General features: G+C 63.4%; 1 pseudogene and 3 gene segments (V, D, J or C); 2 read left to right on the top strand and 2 right to left on the bottom strand.

Moving 5' to 3' along the window:
* Positions 1–6,147: 6,147 nt before the first annotated feature.
* Positions 6,148–6,822, top strand: LOC147412285 (immunoglobulin heavy variable 3-23 pseudogene; annotated as a pseudogene).
* A 51-nt stretch (positions 6,823–6,873) lies between these two features.
* LOC147412284 (immunoglobulin heavy variable 3-23-like) lies at positions 6,874–8,759 on the bottom strand. The segment is given in 5 exon segments: positions 6,874–6,889; positions 6,948–6,969; positions 7,748–8,059; positions 8,165–8,224; positions 8,591–8,759. Coding segments are annotated over 5 exon segments (579 nt in total).
* A 497-nt stretch (positions 8,760–9,256) lies between these two features.
* On the bottom strand, positions 9,257–10,786 carry LOC147412283 (immunoglobulin heavy variable 3-23-like). The segment is given in 4 exon segments: positions 9,257–9,411; positions 9,467–9,805; positions 10,195–10,240; positions 10,775–10,786. Coding segments are annotated over 4 exon segments (552 nt in total).
* Positions 10,787–13,264: 2,478 nt separating this feature from the next.
* LOC147412282 (immunoglobulin heavy variable 3-11-like) lies at positions 13,265–15,908 on the top strand. The segment is given in 2 exon segments: positions 13,265–13,418; positions 15,496–15,908. Coding segments are annotated over 2 exon segments (567 nt in total).
* Positions 15,909–16,099: the final 191 nt, after the last annotated feature.

Below are 16,099 nucleotides of genomic sequence, written 5' to 3'. Positions count from 1 at the left end.
CCAAGAGCTACCGCACGAGCTGTTCCCTGTTTGATCTGCTCAAAGGCTTGTTGTTGCTCAGAGCCCCACGCAAAACAGTTCTTCTTTGGTGTCACTCGATAGAGAGGACTCACAAGCTGACTATAACCTGGAATATGCATTCTCCAGAACCCCACGAGGCCTAGGAAAGCTTCTGTTTCCTTTTGGCTAGCTCCTGGAGACACAGTTGCTGTCTTGTTGACCACCTCCACAGGCACACGACGGTGCCCGTCCTGCCGTTTTATTCCGAAGAACAGAATCTCCTGCACAGGTCCCTTAACTTTGTTTTCCTTTATGGCGAAGCCAGCCTTCAGAAGAATCTGAATCACTTTTCTTCCTCTCTCAAACACTTCTTCTGCCTTATCCCCCCACACGATGATGTCACCAATGTATTGTAAATGTTCAGGGGCATCACCCTTTTCCAGTGCGGTTTGTATTGTTCCATGACAAACGGCAGGGCTGTGCTTCCACCCCTGGGGCAGTCGATTCCAGGTCTATTGGATACCCCTCCGTGTGAAAGCAAACGGTGGCCTGCACTCTGCTGCCAAAGGAATTGAGAAAAACGCACTGGCAATGTCCATCGTAGCAGACCACTCGGCCGCCTTCGACTCCAGTTCATACTGGAGCTCCAGCATATCTGGTACAGCAGCACTCAATGGTGGCGTCACTTCGTTCAGGCCACGATAGTCTACTGTTACCCTCCACCCTCCGTCAGACTTTTGCACTGGCCATATGGGGCTATTGAAAGGCGAATGAGTCTTGCTGAGGACTCCTTGGCTCTGCAGTTGCTGAATCCGCTCACGGATGGGAGCCAAGGAGTCTCGGTGGGTGCGATATTGCCGTCGGTGCACCGTCCTGGTAGCAATTGGCACCTGCTGTTCTTCAACTTGCAGCAGTCCCACAACGAATGGATCCTCCGAGAGGCCAGGCCGGGTGGAGAGCTGTTTGATCTTCTCGGTGTTCACAGTGGCTACACCAAAAGCCCATCGATATCCCTTTGGGTCCTTGAAATACCCTCTCTCTCGACGTCGTCTGTGCCAAGGATACAAGGGGTCTCTGGGCCAGTCACAATGGGGGGCTTTTCCCATTCGGCCCCTGTCAGGCTCACCTCAGCCTCTGATACAGATAATTCTGGGCACCCCCTGTCACTCCTGAGATCCAGGTGGGTTCTGCGCCCCTGTACCCTGATGGCACCAGCGTGCACTGCGCACCAGTATCTGCTAAAGCTTTGTACTTCTGTGGGTCTGATGTGCCAGGCCATCGGACCCACACGGTCCAGTATTCCCGGTCATCCCTTTCCTTCTCCTGGCCGAAGGCAGGGACCCTCTGTTGCTGTTCCTCATCAGAACATTCGCTGTCTGACCTTTGCAGTGCCAGAGCAGAAGTTCCCTCGCCAGGATCGAGGGAGGTGATCTCAGTTCTTTGATGTCTGGCAGATCGGTGATTGCCTTCTCGGGTCTTTGCAGAGACCACGCTGACAGCCGCCTTGGGTGATCCCTTCTTAACAGCTGTCTTCCCTCTCAGTTCACGTGCACGGGCTTCCAGCTTGGGGGTGGGTTCACCGTCCCACTTCCTCATGTCCTCCCCCTGGTCACGCAGGAAAAACCAGAGCGCACCACGTGGCCTACGGCTGGGGCTGCCTTTCCCTCTGAGCGGCACGGGAGCGGACTGTCTTCTTGGGGCACCCCTGACAGCCAAGGTGCTGTCCCGTAACCATGAGGGACACAGATTTTCTGCAGAGGTTTGGAGCCAAGCAGATGCTCTTTCCACATCAGTGTCTCCATATCTGGGTAATACATTGAAGCCAGGCTGCCAGAACATGACACAGGGGCACTTTGAACCACCTTCCTCCACACGGCCCGGGTGCACAGGACATCCTCTGGATCTTTGGGGCCTTGATCTTTGTCCAGATGGCTGTAGATGATTTCCAGCACCGCTGGTTCTCTCAAGTACTGGATGCCTTCATCTGCACCAGTCCACTTTCCTGGTGAGGTTGCAAGATCTTCCTTGAATGGACATCTTGCCTTTACACGTGGGAGCAGCCGTCTCCAGAGACTGCAAAGCGCTGCCTCTTTCCCAATTCCTCTCTCAATTCCCCGCTCTCTAGTGTTACTGTCAGAAACTTTCCCGCGGACGGCGCGTAGTAGATGTACCCATCCCTGCTAATACCCGCGACCCACTCGGGTCAGGGCACAGATTTCGGTCAAGAGCTGGGGATTTGCCCAGTGCCCAGCAGGCCACGTCCCGCATCAGCCCCCCTCCACCTTCCTCTTCCTCCTCCTCGCAGCCCTCCCAGGTAGGACCCAGACCCGCTGAGCCCCCCCCTTCCCCGGGTGCAGATTTGTGGGGGATGGGCGCTGGCGGGACGGGGCGACTCAACCGTGTCCTTCCTCCCTCCACAGGGCTGCGGGCGGCCGAGCAGCTGGTCGAGTCCGGAGGGGGCCTCCAGACCCCCGGGGGGTCCCTGACCCTCCTCTGCAAGGGCTCCGGCTTCGACTTCAGCAGCTTCGCCATGGAGTGGGTGCGAGAGACGCCCGGGAAGGGGCTTGAATACGTCGCGGGTATTAACAGCGCTGGTAGCACAGGCTACACGCCGTCGGTCAAGGGACGCTTCACCATCTCCAGGGACAACGCCCAGAGCACGGTCACGCTGCAGATGAACAGCCTCAGGGCCGACGACTCGGCCACCTACTGCTGCGCGAAAAGTGCTTATACTGGTGGTTATGGTGATGCTGCTGGTGGTGGCACTGACCCGGTGCTGAGGCACGAAAACTCCCATCGAGCGTGTCCCCGCAGGAGGCAGCGATGTCCGGCAGCCCCCAGCCCTCGGTGCCACCCTGGGACGGCTCCATCCCCACACCCCTCCATCTCCATCCCCACACCCCAACACCTCCCCGAAACCCCAGCCCCCAGCCCAGACCCTTCACCCCACACCCACACATCCCTGTGCTCTTCCCCCAACTCCCGGCATCTCCCGAAACCCCTGCCCCGAACCCGGCCCACCGGCGCTGCCGCCTACTCCTGCCCAACGTGGTGGTGCTTACAGAGGTGCCCTCCCCGGGCCCCAGACCCTGCAGCCTCTCCCAGCATCTCCGCACCTTCCCGAGCCCCCTGGCCGCAGCCCAGAGCCCTGCCCCGAGCCTCGACTGTTGCACCATGGTCAGACACTTCACCGACCCCAGACCCTGGCCCCAAGCCCAAACATCCCTGTGTGGTGCTCCCCGAATTCCCACCATCCTCCCAGTCCCCCGCACCCGGCCTGTCCCGTCCATCCCACCCCACAGCCCTGCCCCGGGCCGGGGTTACCTGCTCCAAGCCCAGAGCCCAGCACCCAGCCGGGACCCTCTGGACCCAGCCTGGAGCTCACGCCCCAGCATCACGCTCACTCGCGGAGGCGCTGTGTCCCCTACGCCTGGCACCCACCCGAAACGCCTGCCCTGAGCCCCGAGCCCTGCCCCGAGCCCTGCATGTCCCTGCGCTGTGTCCCCACAGCCCAGCACCCGGCCCCGTGACCCCAGAGCCCCCCACGGGGACAAAATGCCCTGTCCTGGCCCCAAATCCCTGTGTCCAGCACAGGCCCTGGCCTGAGGCCCAATCCCTGTCCCTGACCCTCCTCTCCAAGGGCTCCGGCTTCACCTCCGGCAGCTTCGGCGTGTTCGGGGTGCGACAGTGTGGTGGGCTGACCCTGGGTAAAAGGCCAGGGGCCCACCAAAGCCACTCCATCGCTCCCCCTCCTCAACTGGGCAGGGGAGAGGAAAAAAACCACCAACGGGCTTGTGGGGTTGAGATAAGGACAGGGAGATCACTCGGCATTTACCGTCACGGGCAAAACAGACTCAACGGAAAGGAAATGTGATTTATTACCAATTAACTGAGAGAGGAGTAATGAGAAATAAACCCAAAGCTTAAAACACCTTCCCCCCACCCCTCCCTCCTTTCCCGGGCTTAACTTTGATCCCGATTTCTTTCCCTCCCCCTCCCATCCAGCAGCACAGGGGGAAAACAGGGAATGGGGGTTGGGGTCAGTTCATCGCTCCGTTGTTTTCTGCCGCCCCTTCCTCCTCAGGGGGAGGCTCCTCACACGCTTCCCCTGCTCCAATGTGGGGTCCTCCTCGTGGGAGAAGGTCCTTCATGACTTCTCCAGCGTGAGTCCTCCCACGGGTTCAATTCTCCAGGAACTGCTCCAGTGTGGGTCTCCTCCATGGGGTGCCGTCCTTCAGGAACCGCCGGCTCCAGCGTGAGCCCCCTCACGGGGTCCCCAGCAGCAAACCTGCTCCAGCGGGGGCTGCTCTCTCCCGCCATGGGCCACAGGTCCTGCCAGGAGCAGCCTGCTCCGGTGCAGGCTTCCCACGGGGTCACAGCCTCCTTCAGGCATCCCCCTACTCCGGTGTGGGGTCCTCCACGGGGCGCAGGCAGGACTCTGCTCCCCCGCCCACGGGCTGCGGGGGGACAGCCTGCCTCCCCGCGGTCTTCCCCACCGGCCGCAGGGGAATCGCTGCTCCGGCGCCTGCAGCACCCCCTGCCCCTCCTTCTGCGCCGCCCTGGGTGCCTGCAGGGCTGTTTCTCTCCCACACTCTCACTCCTCTCACTCGCTGCAATTCCTGCTGCCCAACAACTTTTTCCCTTTTTCAACACGTTATCCCAGAGGCGAAAACCTCCGTCGCTGCTTGGCTCGGCCTTGGCCAGCGGTGGGTCCGTCTTAAAGCCGGCTGGCATTGGCTGTATCTGACATAGGGAAACCTCGAGCAGCTTCGTACAGAAGCCACCCCTGTAACCCCCCCGCTCCCAAAACCTTGCCACGCAGACCCGTTACAACCTTCTGGAGCTTCGCCATGGGATGGATGCGACAGGCGCCGGGGAAGGAGCTCGAATACGTCGCCAGTATTAGCAGCGATGGCAGTGGCACAGACTACGCGCCGTCGGTCAAGGGGCGCTTCATCATCTCCAGGGACAACGCCCAGAGCACGGTCACGCTGCAGATGAACAGCCTCAGGGCCGACGACTCGGCCACCTACTACTGCGCCAAAGAAGATGATGATGATGGTTATTATGGTGCTGGTGGTGGGGCCGAGGCTGTGTCGGGGGAGGAAAACCACCAGCGAACGTGTCCCCGCAGGAGGCAGCGATGTCCGGCAGCCCCCAGACCTTGGTGCCACCCTGGGACGGCTCCATCCCCGCACCCCAAAGTCTGCGTCCCCACCCCCCACCATCCGCGTCCCCACAAAGGATCCCTCATGGGGGCAGGGCCCCGGGCTGGGGGCAGGGCTCTGAGATCAGGGCAGGGGTCTGGGATCGGTGCAGGAGTCTGGGCTGGGGACGGGGCTGTGGGCTGGGTGCGAGGGTTTGGGGAAGGTCCTGGGTACCCGTTGCACTGGGAACTCCCTCGGGAGGGGCTGGAGGGGCAGGCAGAGCCCTTGCAGGGGATGTGCAGGGCAGGGATTTTGGGGTAAAATCCGAGGATTTGGGCTGGATACAGGGGTTTTGTTTAGCAGAAGTTTTAGGGAAGATGCTGAGATGCTGGGGCAGGCTGCAGGGATGCTGGGGCAGGGTGCCAGCACCACCAGCACCACCAGCAGCACGTTTCACGCAGTAGTAGGTGGCCGAGTCGTCGGCCCTGAGGCTGTTCATCTGCAGCGTGACCGTGCTCTGGGCGTTGTCCCTGGAGATGGTGAAGCGTCCCTGGACCGACGGCGCGTAGTAAGTGTCACCATAGCTGTCAATAGCTGTAACGACCTCGAGCCCCTTCCCGGTCGCCTGTCGCACCCAAACCATTTCGGTGCTGCTGAAGGTGAAGCCGGAGGCCTTGCAGAGGAGGGTCAGGGACCCCCCGGGGGTCTGGAGGCCCCCTCCGGACTCGACCAGCTGCACGGCCGCCCACAGCTCGGGGCAGGGGACAGAAGGGGAGACCCCCCAGCGCCTGCAGGTCCTGCTCCAGGCTGGCCCCAGCCACAGGGAGCAGGTCTGGGGGATCTGGGGGGGGTTGGCACAGGGAGGTGGCTGGGCTGGGAGGAAAGGGTCCAGGATTAGGGCAAGGGCCTGGGTTCTGGGCAGGGGATCAGTCTGGGTGCTATGGTCTGGGCTCAGGGCAGGTTTTAGGGAGACAGTTGGACTTTGGGGAAGAGCACAGGGATGTCTGGGTGAGGGGCAAAGGGTCAGGGCCTGGGAGATGGAGTTTCGGGAAGGTGCTGGGGTGTGGGGCCAGTGCACAGGGGGGGCTGGGGCTCAGGGTTGGGGTGCAAACAGCACAGGCCGGGGGCGAGGGCTGTGGGCTCTGGGCAAGGGGTCCGGGTTTGGTTGTCCCGCAGCAGGCCACGTCCCGCATCAGCCCCCTCCGACTTCCTCCTCCTCCTCGCAGCCCTCCCAGGTAGGACCCAGCCCCGCTGAGCCCCCCCTTCCCTGGGCACGGATTTGGGGGGGACGGGCGCTGGCGGGACGGGGCAACTCAACCGTGTCCTTCCTCCCTCCGCAGGGCTGCGGGCGGCCGAGCAGCTGGTCGAGTCCGGAGGGGGCCTCCAGACCCCCAGGGGGTCCCTGACCCTCCTCTGCAAGGGCTCCGGCTTCGACTTCAGCAACACCTACATGGGATGGGTGCGACAGGCGCCCGGGAAGGGGCTCGAGTACATCGCAGCTAGTAGCAGCAGTGGTGGCACAGGCTACGCGCCGTCGGTCGAGGGACGCTTCACCCTCTCCAGGGACAACGCCCAGAGCACGGTCACGCTGCAGATGAACAGCCTCAGGGCCGACGACTCGGCCACCTACTACTGCGACAAACAAGCTGATGGTGATGGTGGCCCCGACCCCGGCTCTGTGCCCCAACACCCCTGCGCTGTGTCCCCACACCTTCCCCAAAATCCTTCACCCAGACAAGATCCTTGCCCCAGGCCTCGACCACTTGCCTCCATCTGCAACCCTTTGCCCCAAATCTCAACCCTTTCTCCCAAATCTCAACCCCTTTCCTCCAACGTCAAATGCTTTTGCCCCAGACTCTACAGGTTTTGCCCCAAAGCTTGGCTGTTTCCCCCAAATCTCAACTTTTCCCCAATCACTGACCGTTTGCTCAAAGTCTCAATGACTTTTGCCCCAACCTCAACTGTTTGCCTCAAAACACAACTTTTGCCTCAAACCTCGACCGCTTTTGCCTCAAAACACTGCCCCACCGCCCTGCAGGGTGTCTCACCATCCCACCAGATTCCACAAACCCTCACACCCAGCCCACAGCCCCATCCCCAGCCCAGACTCCTGCACCGACCCCACCCACCTGCCCTGATCTCAGAGCCCTCCCCCAGCCCGGGCCCTGCCCCCAGGTGGGATCCTTTGTGGGATCTGACCACGGCACCACGGTCCAGGCTCGGTGCAGGGCTCTGGGCTTGAGGGAAGGGGTCGGGGCTGGGCGCGAGGCTGTGGGAAGGTGCAGAACTGCTGGGATCTTGGGAAGGTGCTTGAACTTGGGGAGGAAGGACAGGAATGTCTGGGCTGGGGACAGGGGTCGGGGCTGGGCACGAGGGTTTTGGGAAGCTGCTGGGGTGCTGGGACACACTGCGGGGCGGTGGGGGCACGGTGCCAGGCTGCGGGCTCGGGGCAGGCAGATGGGGCGTCTGCAGCCGTCCAGGGCGGCACCGAGGGCTGGGGGCTGCCGGGCAGCGCTGCCTCCTGCGGGGACGTGCTCGCCGGTGGCTCTCCTGCCCTGACACCGGGTCGGTGCCAGCATCAGCAGCACCATAACCATCACCATCAGCTCCTTTGGCGCAGTAGTAGGTGGCCGAGTCGTCGGCCCTGAGGCTGTTCATCTGCAGCGTGACCGTGCTCTGGGCGTTGTCCCTGGAGACGGTGAAGCGTCCCTCGACCGACGGCGCGTAGAATGTGGTACCAAAGGTGTTAATACTTGCGACCCACTTGAGCCTCTTCCCGGGTGCCTGTCGCACCCAGTTCATGCTGGTGCTGCTGAAGGTGAAGCCGGAGCCCTTGCAGAGGAGGGTCAGGGACCCCCCGGGGGTCTGGAGGCCCCCTCCGGACTCGACCAGCTGCTCGGCCGCCCGCAGCCCTGCGGAGGGAGGAAGGACACGGTTGAGTCGCCCCGTCCCGCCAGCGCCCGTCCCCCCCAAATCCGCACCCGGGGAAGGGGGGGCTCAGCGGGGCTGGGTCCTACCTGGTAGGGCTGCAAGGAGGAGGAGGAAGGAGGAGGGGGGCTGATGCGGGACGTGGCCTGCTGCGGGACAACCAAACCCGGACCCCTTGCCCAGAGCCCACAGCCCTCGCCCCCAGCCTGGGCTGTTTGCACCCCAACCCTGAGCCCCAGCCCCCCCTGCGCACTGGCCCCACAGCCCAGCACCTTCCCGAAACCCCAGCTCCCAGGCCCTGACCCTTTGCCCCTCACCCAGACATCCCTGTGCTCTTCCCCAAAGTCCAACTATCTCCCTAAAACCTGCCCTGAGCCCAGACCATCGCACCCAGACTGATCCCCTGCCCAGAACCCAGGCCCTTGCCCTAATCCTGGACCCTTTCCTCCCAGCCCAGCTGCCTCCCTGTGCCAACCCCCCCCAGATCCCCCAGACCTGCTCCCTGTGGCTGGGGCCAGCCTGGAGCAGGACCTGCAGGCGCTGGGGGGTCTCCCCTTCTGTCCCCTGCCCCGAGCTGCGGGCGGCCGAGCAGCTGGTCGAGTCCGGAGGGGGCCTCCAGACCCCCGGGGGGTCCCTGACCCTCCTCTGCAAGGCCTCCGGCTTCACCTTCAGCAGCACCAACATGGAGTGGGTGCGACAGGTGCCCGGGAAGGGGCTTCAGTACGTTGCAGCTATTAGGAATGATGGTAGTAGCACATGGTACGCGCCGTCGGTCCAGGGACGCTTCACCCTCTCCAGGGACAACGCCCAGAGCACGGTCACGCTGCAGATGAACAGCCTCAGGGCCGACGACTCGGCCACCTACTACTGCGCCAAACTTGCTGCTGGTTATGATGGTGCTGGCACCCTGCCCCAGCATCCCTGCAGCCTGGCCCAGCATATGAGCATCGTTCCAAAAGCTTGCACCAAGAACAAATCTTTTATCCAGCCCAAATCCTCGGATTTTACCCCAAAATCCCTGCCCTGGACATCCCCTGCAAGGGCTCTGCCTGCCCCTCCAGCCCCTCCCCAGGGAGTTCCCAGTGCAACGGGCACCGAGAACCTTCCCCAAACCCTCACCAAGCCCACAGCCCCGTCCCCAGCCCAGACTCTTGCACCAATCCCAGACCCCTGCCCTGATCTCAGAGCCCTGCCCCCAGCCCGGGGCCCTGCCCCCATGAGGGATCCTTTGAGGGGACGGAGATTGCGAGGGGTGGGGACGCAGACTTTGGGGTGCGAGGATGGAGCCGTCCCAGGGTGGCACCAAGGTCTGGGGGCTGCCGGGCATCGCTGCCTCCTGCGGGGACACGTTCGCTGGTGGTTTTCCTGCCCCGACACAGCCTCGGCCCCACCACCAGCACCATAATAACCATCATCATCATCTTCTTTGGCGCAGTAGTAGGTGGCCGAGTCGTCGGCCCTGAGGCTGTTCATCTGCAGCGTGACCGTGCTCTGGGCGTTGTCCTTAGAGATGGTGAAGCGTCCCTTGACCGACGGCGCGTAGTAAGTGCTACCATAGCTGTCAATAGCTGTAACGACCTCGAGCCCCTTCCCGGGCGCCTGTCGCACCCATCCCATGCTGAAGCTGCTGAAGGTGAAGCCGGAGGCCTTGCAGAGGAGGGTCAGGGACCCCCCGGGGGTCTGGAGGCCCCCTCCGGACTCGACCAGCTGCTCGGCCGCCCGCAGCCCTGCGGAGGGAGGAAGGACACGGTTGAGTCGCCCCGTCCCCCCGTCGTCGCTGTGGTTTCCTGCTGGGGGTTCCCTCTGCCCAGGGGGGGTCGCCTTGGTCGGGGCGGTGGGCACAGCCCAGGGGGGTGGGTGCAGGGGCTGGGGCTCCCTCTAGAGTGTCGAGCTCGGGGTGTGGGACTGTAACGGGTGTGCGTGGCAAGGTTTTGGGAGCGGGGGGGTTACAGGGGTGGCTTCTGTACGAAGCTGCTCGAGGTTTCCCTATGTCAGATACAGCCAATGCCAGCCGGCTTCAAGACGGACCCACCGCTGGCCAAGGCCGAGCCAAGCAGCGACGGAGGTTTTCGCCTCTGGGATAACGTGTCTGAAAAGGGAAAAAGTTGTTGGGCAGCAGGAATTGCAGCGAGTGAGAGGAGTGAGAGTGTGGGAGAGAAACAGCCCTGCAGGCACCCAGGGCGGCGCAGAAGGAGGGGCAGGGGGTGCTGCAGGCGCCGGAGCAGCGATTCCCCTGCGGCCGGTGGGGAAGACCGCGGGGAGGCAGGCTGTCCCCCCGCAGCCCGTGGGCGGGGGAGCAGAGTCCTGCCTGCGCCCCGTGGAGGACCCCACACCGGAGTAGGGGGATGCCTGAAGGAGGCTGTGACCCCGTGGGAAGCCTGCACCGGAGCAGGCTGCTCCTGGCAGGACCTGTGGCCCATGGGGGGAGAGAGCAGCCCCCGCTGGAGCAGGTTTGCTGCTGGGGACCCCGTGAGGGGGCTCACGCTGGAGCCGGCGGTTCCTGAAGGACGGCACCCCATGGAGGAGACCCACACTGGAGCAGTTCCTGGAGAATTGAACCCGTGGGAGGACTCACGTTGGAGAAGTGATGAAGGACTTTCTCCCACGAGGAGGACCCCACATTGGAGCAGGGGAAGCGTGTGAGGAGCCTCCCCCTGAGGAGGAAGGGGCAGCAGAAAACAACAGAGCGATGAACTGACCCCGACCCCCATTCCCTGTTTTCCCCCTGTGCCGCTGCGGGGGAGAGGGAGAGAAATCGGGATCAAAGTTCAGCCCGGGAAAGGAGGGAGGGGTGGGGGGAAGGTGTTTTAAGCTTTGGGTTTATTTCTCATTACTGCCCTCTCAGTTAATTGGCAATAAATTGCATTTTCCTGAAGTCGAGTCTGTTTTGCCCGTGACGGTAAATGCCGAGTGATCTCCCTGTCCTGATCTCAACCCCACAAGCCCGTTGGTGGTTTTTTTCCTCTCCCCTGCCCAGTTGAGGAGGGGGAGCGATGGAGTGGCTTTGGTGGGCCCCTGGCCTTTTATCCAGGGTCAGCCCACCACACTGTCGCACCCCGAACACGCCGAAGCTGCCGGAGGTGAAGCCGGAGCCCTTGGAGAGGAGGGTCAGGGACAGGGATTGGGCCTCAGGCCAGGGTCTGTGCTGGACACAGGGATTTGGGGCCAGGACAGGGCATTTTGTCCCCGTGGGGGGCTCTGGGGTCACGGGGCCGGGTGCTGGGCTGAGGGGACACAGCGCAGGGACATGCAGGGCTCGGGGCAGGGCTCGGGGCTCAGGGCAGGCGTTTCGGGTGGGTGCCAGGCGTAGGGGACACAGCGCCTCCGCGAGTGAGCGTGATGCTGGGGCGTGAGCTCCAGGCTGGGTCCAGAGGGTCCCGGCTGGGTGCTGGGCTCTGGGCTTGGAGCAGGTAACCCCGGCCCGGGGCAGGGCTGTGGGGTGGGATGGACGGGACAGGCCGGGTGCGGGGGACTGGGAGGATGGTGGGAATTCGGGCAGCAACGCAGGGACGTTTGGGCTTGGGGCCAGGGTCTGGGGTCGGTGAAGTGTCTGACCATGGTGCAACGGTCCAGGCTCCGGGCAGGGCTCTGGGCTGCGGCCAGGGGGCTCGGGAAGGTGCTGAGATGCTGGGAGCGGCTGCAGGGGGGCTGGGGCCCGGGGAGGGCACCTCTGTAAGCACCACCACGTTGGGCAGGAGTAGGCGGGAGCGCCGGTGGGCCGGGTTCGGGGCAGGGGTTTCGGGAGATGCCGGGAGTTGGGGGAAGAGCACAGGGATGTCTGGGTGTGGGGTGAAGGGTCTGGGCTGGGGGCTGGGGTTTCGGGGAGGTGTTGGGGTGTGGGGATGGAGATGGAGGGGTGTGGGGATGGAGCCGTCCCAGGGTGGCACCGAGGGCTGGGGGCTGCCGGACATCGCTGCCTCCTGCGGGGACACGCTCGATGGGAGTTTTCGTGCCTCAGCACCGGGTCAGTGCCACCACCAGCAGCATCACCATAACCACCAGTATAAACACTTTTCGCGCAGTAGTAGGTGGCCGAGTCGTCGGCCCTGAGGCTGTTCATCTGCAGCGTGACCGTGCTCTGGGCGTTGTCTCTGGAGACGGTGAAGCGTCCCTGGACCGACGGCGCGTAGAATGTGGTACCATCGCCCCAAATACCTGCGACGAACTCGAGCCCCTTCCCGGGCGCCTGTCGCACCCATCCCATGCCGAAGCTGCTGAAGGTGAAGCCAGAGCCCTTGCAGAGGAGGGTCAGGGACCCCCCGGGGGTCTGGAGGCCCCCTCCGGACTCGACCAGCTGCTCGGCCGCCCGCAGCCCTGCGGAGGGAGGAAGGACACGGTTGAGTCGCCCCATCCCGCCAGCGCCCGTCCCCCCCAAATCCGCACCCGGGGAAGGGGGGGCTCAGCAAGGCTGGGTCCTACCTGGGAGGGCTGAGAGGAGGAGGAGGAGGAAGGTAGAGGGGGGCAGATGAGAGATGTGGCCTGTTGGGTGGTCCCCTCTGACCTGGGGCCTCGGCTCGGTCAGGGTGGTGGACACAGCCAAGGTGGGTGTGAAGGGGCTGAAGCTGGGTGCAGGTTCAGTGTGGGGGTGTGAACACGAGGCTGGGGTTCTGGGAAGGTGCTCAGAATTTGGGCAGTAACAAGGGGGGGTTTGGGCTTGGGGCAAGGGTCTGGGGTTACTGTCAGGGTCTGACCACAGCGCCACGATCCAGGCTGAGTGCAGGGCTCTGGGCTTGAGGGAAGGGGTTGGGGCTGGGTGTGAGGATTTTGGGAAGCTGCTGGGGTGCTGGGACACGCTGCGGGGCGGTGGGGGCACGGTGCCGGGCTGCGGGCTCGGGGCAGGCAGATGGGGCGTCTGCAGCCGTCCAGGGCGGCACCGAGGGCTGGGGGCTGCCGGGCAGCGCTGCCTCCTGCGGGGATGCGCTCGCCGGGGGCTCTCCTGCCCTGACACCGGGTCGGTGCCACCATCAGCAGCACCATAACCAGAACCATCAGCTTCTTTGGCGCAGTAGTAGGTGGCCGAGTCGTCGGCCCTGAGGCTGTTCATCTGCAGCGTGACCGTGCTCTGGGCGTTGTCCCTGGAGAGGGTGAAGCGTCCCTTGACCGACGGCGCGTAGCCTGTGCCACCAGCTCTGTCAGTAATACCCGCGACGAACTCGAGCCCCTTCCCGGGCGCCTGTCGCACCCACTGCATGCTGAAGCTGCTGAAGGTGAAGCCGGAGCCCTTGCAGAGGAGGGTCAGGGCACAAATTTCAGTCAAGAGCTGGGGATTTGCCCAGTGCCCAGCAGGCCACGTCCCGCATCAGCCCCCCTCTGCCTTCCTCCTCCTCCTCGCAGCCCTCCCAGGTAGGACCCAGCCCCACTGAGCCCACCCTTCCCCAGGTGCGGATTTGGGGACGACCAGGCGCTGGCGGGACGGGGCGACTCAACCGTGTCCTTCCTCCCTCCGTAGGGCTGCGGGCGGCCGAGCAGCTGGTCGAGTCCGGAGGGGGCCTCCAGACCCCCGGGGGGTCCCTGACCCTCCTCTGCAAGGCCTCCGGCTTCGACTTCGGCAACACCTACATGGGATGGGTGACGCGCCCCTGTACCGACGGCGCAGTTGACACCCGCCACGTACTCGAGCCCTACCCAGGCGCCTGCCGTGCCCATCCCATGCCGAAGCTGCTGAAGGTGACGCAGACCGTGGGTCCACCCCAGCCAACCGCGTTCCCCACAGTTTGCCCTCAGCCTGGCACATCTTCCGGCGCTTCGCCACCTCCTTCATCCCTTTGTTCCTTCTGCGGCCCTTGATCGGGGCTGCGGTTCGACAGGCACGAGAAACTGTGCCTGCTCGTTAGGTCGGGCCCGCCAAGGCTCTGCCCCCGGGCGCTGACAGCACGTGCTTCCAACGGCCAAGCTAAACCCCTGCAGCCACCTCCCTGCACGCCAAGCAAACCTCCCGCAGCGCACGGGGACGTTCAGGGTCGGGGCCGAGGCTGGGGCTGCCGGGCATGGCTGCCTCCCGCGGGGAAACACTCGCCGGGGGTTCTCCTGCCCCGGCACTGGGTCGGTGCCACAGTGGCACCTGAGGCACGGACTCAGGCTGTGGTGAAAGCTGAGACAAGCTGGGACACCTTTATCCAGCAGGCACACTTCCTTATGCCCAGCTGAGGTACTTTATTTAGCAGCAAAACTATGTGTGCCCCCTTGTGAGTCCTTGTGACTGGCGCGTTCCCACGGCTACTTGCCAAGCAAAGCACTAACGCTCGGCTGGCTTCCAAAGGTCGTTTCTGGCTCCACTCCTACTCGCCACCAGCACCAGCAGCACCACAACCAGAACCACTGTCAGAAACTTTGGTGCAGTAGTAGGTGGCCGAGTCGTCGGCCCTGAGGCTGTTCATCTGCAGCGTGACCGTGCTCTGGGCGTTGTCCCTGGAGAGGGTGAAGCATCCCTGGACCGACGGCGCGTATTCTGTGCTACCACCGCTGGTAATAGGTGCGACGTACTCAAGCCCCTTCCCAGGTTCCTGTCGCACCCATCCCATGTAGGTGTTGCCGAAGTCGAAGCCGGAGCAATTGCAGAGGAGGGTCAGGGACCCCCCGGGGGTCTGGAGGCCCCCTCTGGACTCGACCAGCTGCATGGCCGCCCGCAGCCCTGGGCAGGGGGCAGAAGGGGAGACCCCCTCCTTCTTTGCTCCAAACCTGAACCGATGCCCCAGATTTCAACTGTTTCCCTTGAGCCTCCACCATTTGCCCTAACCCTTGCTCGATTCTGCCAAGATCTCGATCATTTTTGCCTCAAACCTTAGCTCTTTCCCCCAGATATGAACCGGTTGCTTCAAGCCTCAACCATTCACCCCAAATCTTGAACATTTTCACCTCAAATCTCAAGCCTTTGCCCCGTAGATCAACCATTTGCCGCACGTCTAGACCCATCGCCCCAAACCTCAGCCATCTGACCAAATCTCAGGCGTTTGCCCCAAATCTCAACTCTTTGCCTCAAACCTGAAACCTTTTTGCCCCAAGTATCAAGCCTTTGCCCCAAACCTCAGCCGATTTTGCCCCCAACCTTGCCTGTCTCCCCCAAATCTCAACTGTTTCCCCCAAGCCTCGACGGTTTGGTGTCGGTGCTGCTGGAGGTGAAGCCGGAGGCCTTGCAGAGGAGGGGCAGGGCCCAAGGTTGGGCCAAGCCCTGGGGATTTGGACACGGCTCTGCACGGGGCCCAGACGCTTTTCTCCGAGCCCAGGCGCACACCACAAGGCTGGTCCCACACCCCGAACTCGACACTCTAGAGGGAGCCCCAGCCCCTGCACCCACCCCCCTGGGCTGTGCCCACCGCCCCGACCAAGGCGACCCCCCCTGGGCAGAGGGAACCCTCAGCAGGAAACCACAGCGACGACGGGGGGACGGGGCGACTCAACCGTGTCCTTCCTCCCTCCGCAGGGCTGCGGGCGGCCGAGCAGCTGGTCGAGTCCGGAGGGGGCCTCCAGACGCCCGGGGGGTCCCTGACCCTCCTCTGCAAGGCCTCCGGCTTCGACTTCAGCAACACCTACATGGGATGGGTGCGACAGGCGCCTGGGAAGGGGCTCGAGTGGGTCGCACGTATTGACAGCAGTGGTGGTTACAAAGACTACGCGCCGTCTGTCGAGGGGCGCTTCACCATCTCTAAGGACAACGCCCAGAGCACGGTCACGCTGCAGATGAACAGCCTCAGGGCCGACGACTCGGCCACCTACTACTGCGCCAAAGCTGCTGCTGCTGCTGCTGGTGGCCCCGACCCCGGCTCCGTGCCCCAACACCCCTGCGCTGTGTCCCCACACCTTCCCAAAACTACTGCACCCAGACAAGATCCTTGACCCGAGCCTCTACCGTTTGCCTCCATCTGCAAGTGTTTGCCCCAAATCTCAGCTGTTCACCTTGAGCCTCAACTATTGGCCTCAAACCTCAACTCCTTTTGACACAACTGTCAAGCGTTTGCCCAGATCTCCACTCTTTGCCCTAAAATTTTGCTGGTTTAGCCACAGAACTTGACCGTTTGCCCCAAACC

This window comes from Leptosomus discolor, unplaced genomic scaffold (assembly GCF_034619465.1).
Source record: "Leptosomus discolor isolate bLepDis1 unplaced genomic scaffold, bLepDis1.hap2 HAP2_SCAFFOLD_138, whole genome shotgun sequence".
Classification (NCBI taxonomy): domain Eukaryota; kingdom Metazoa; phylum Chordata; class Aves; order Leptosomiformes; family Leptosomidae; genus Leptosomus; species Leptosomus discolor.
This window is presented reverse-complemented; position numbering and strand designations above follow the sequence as displayed.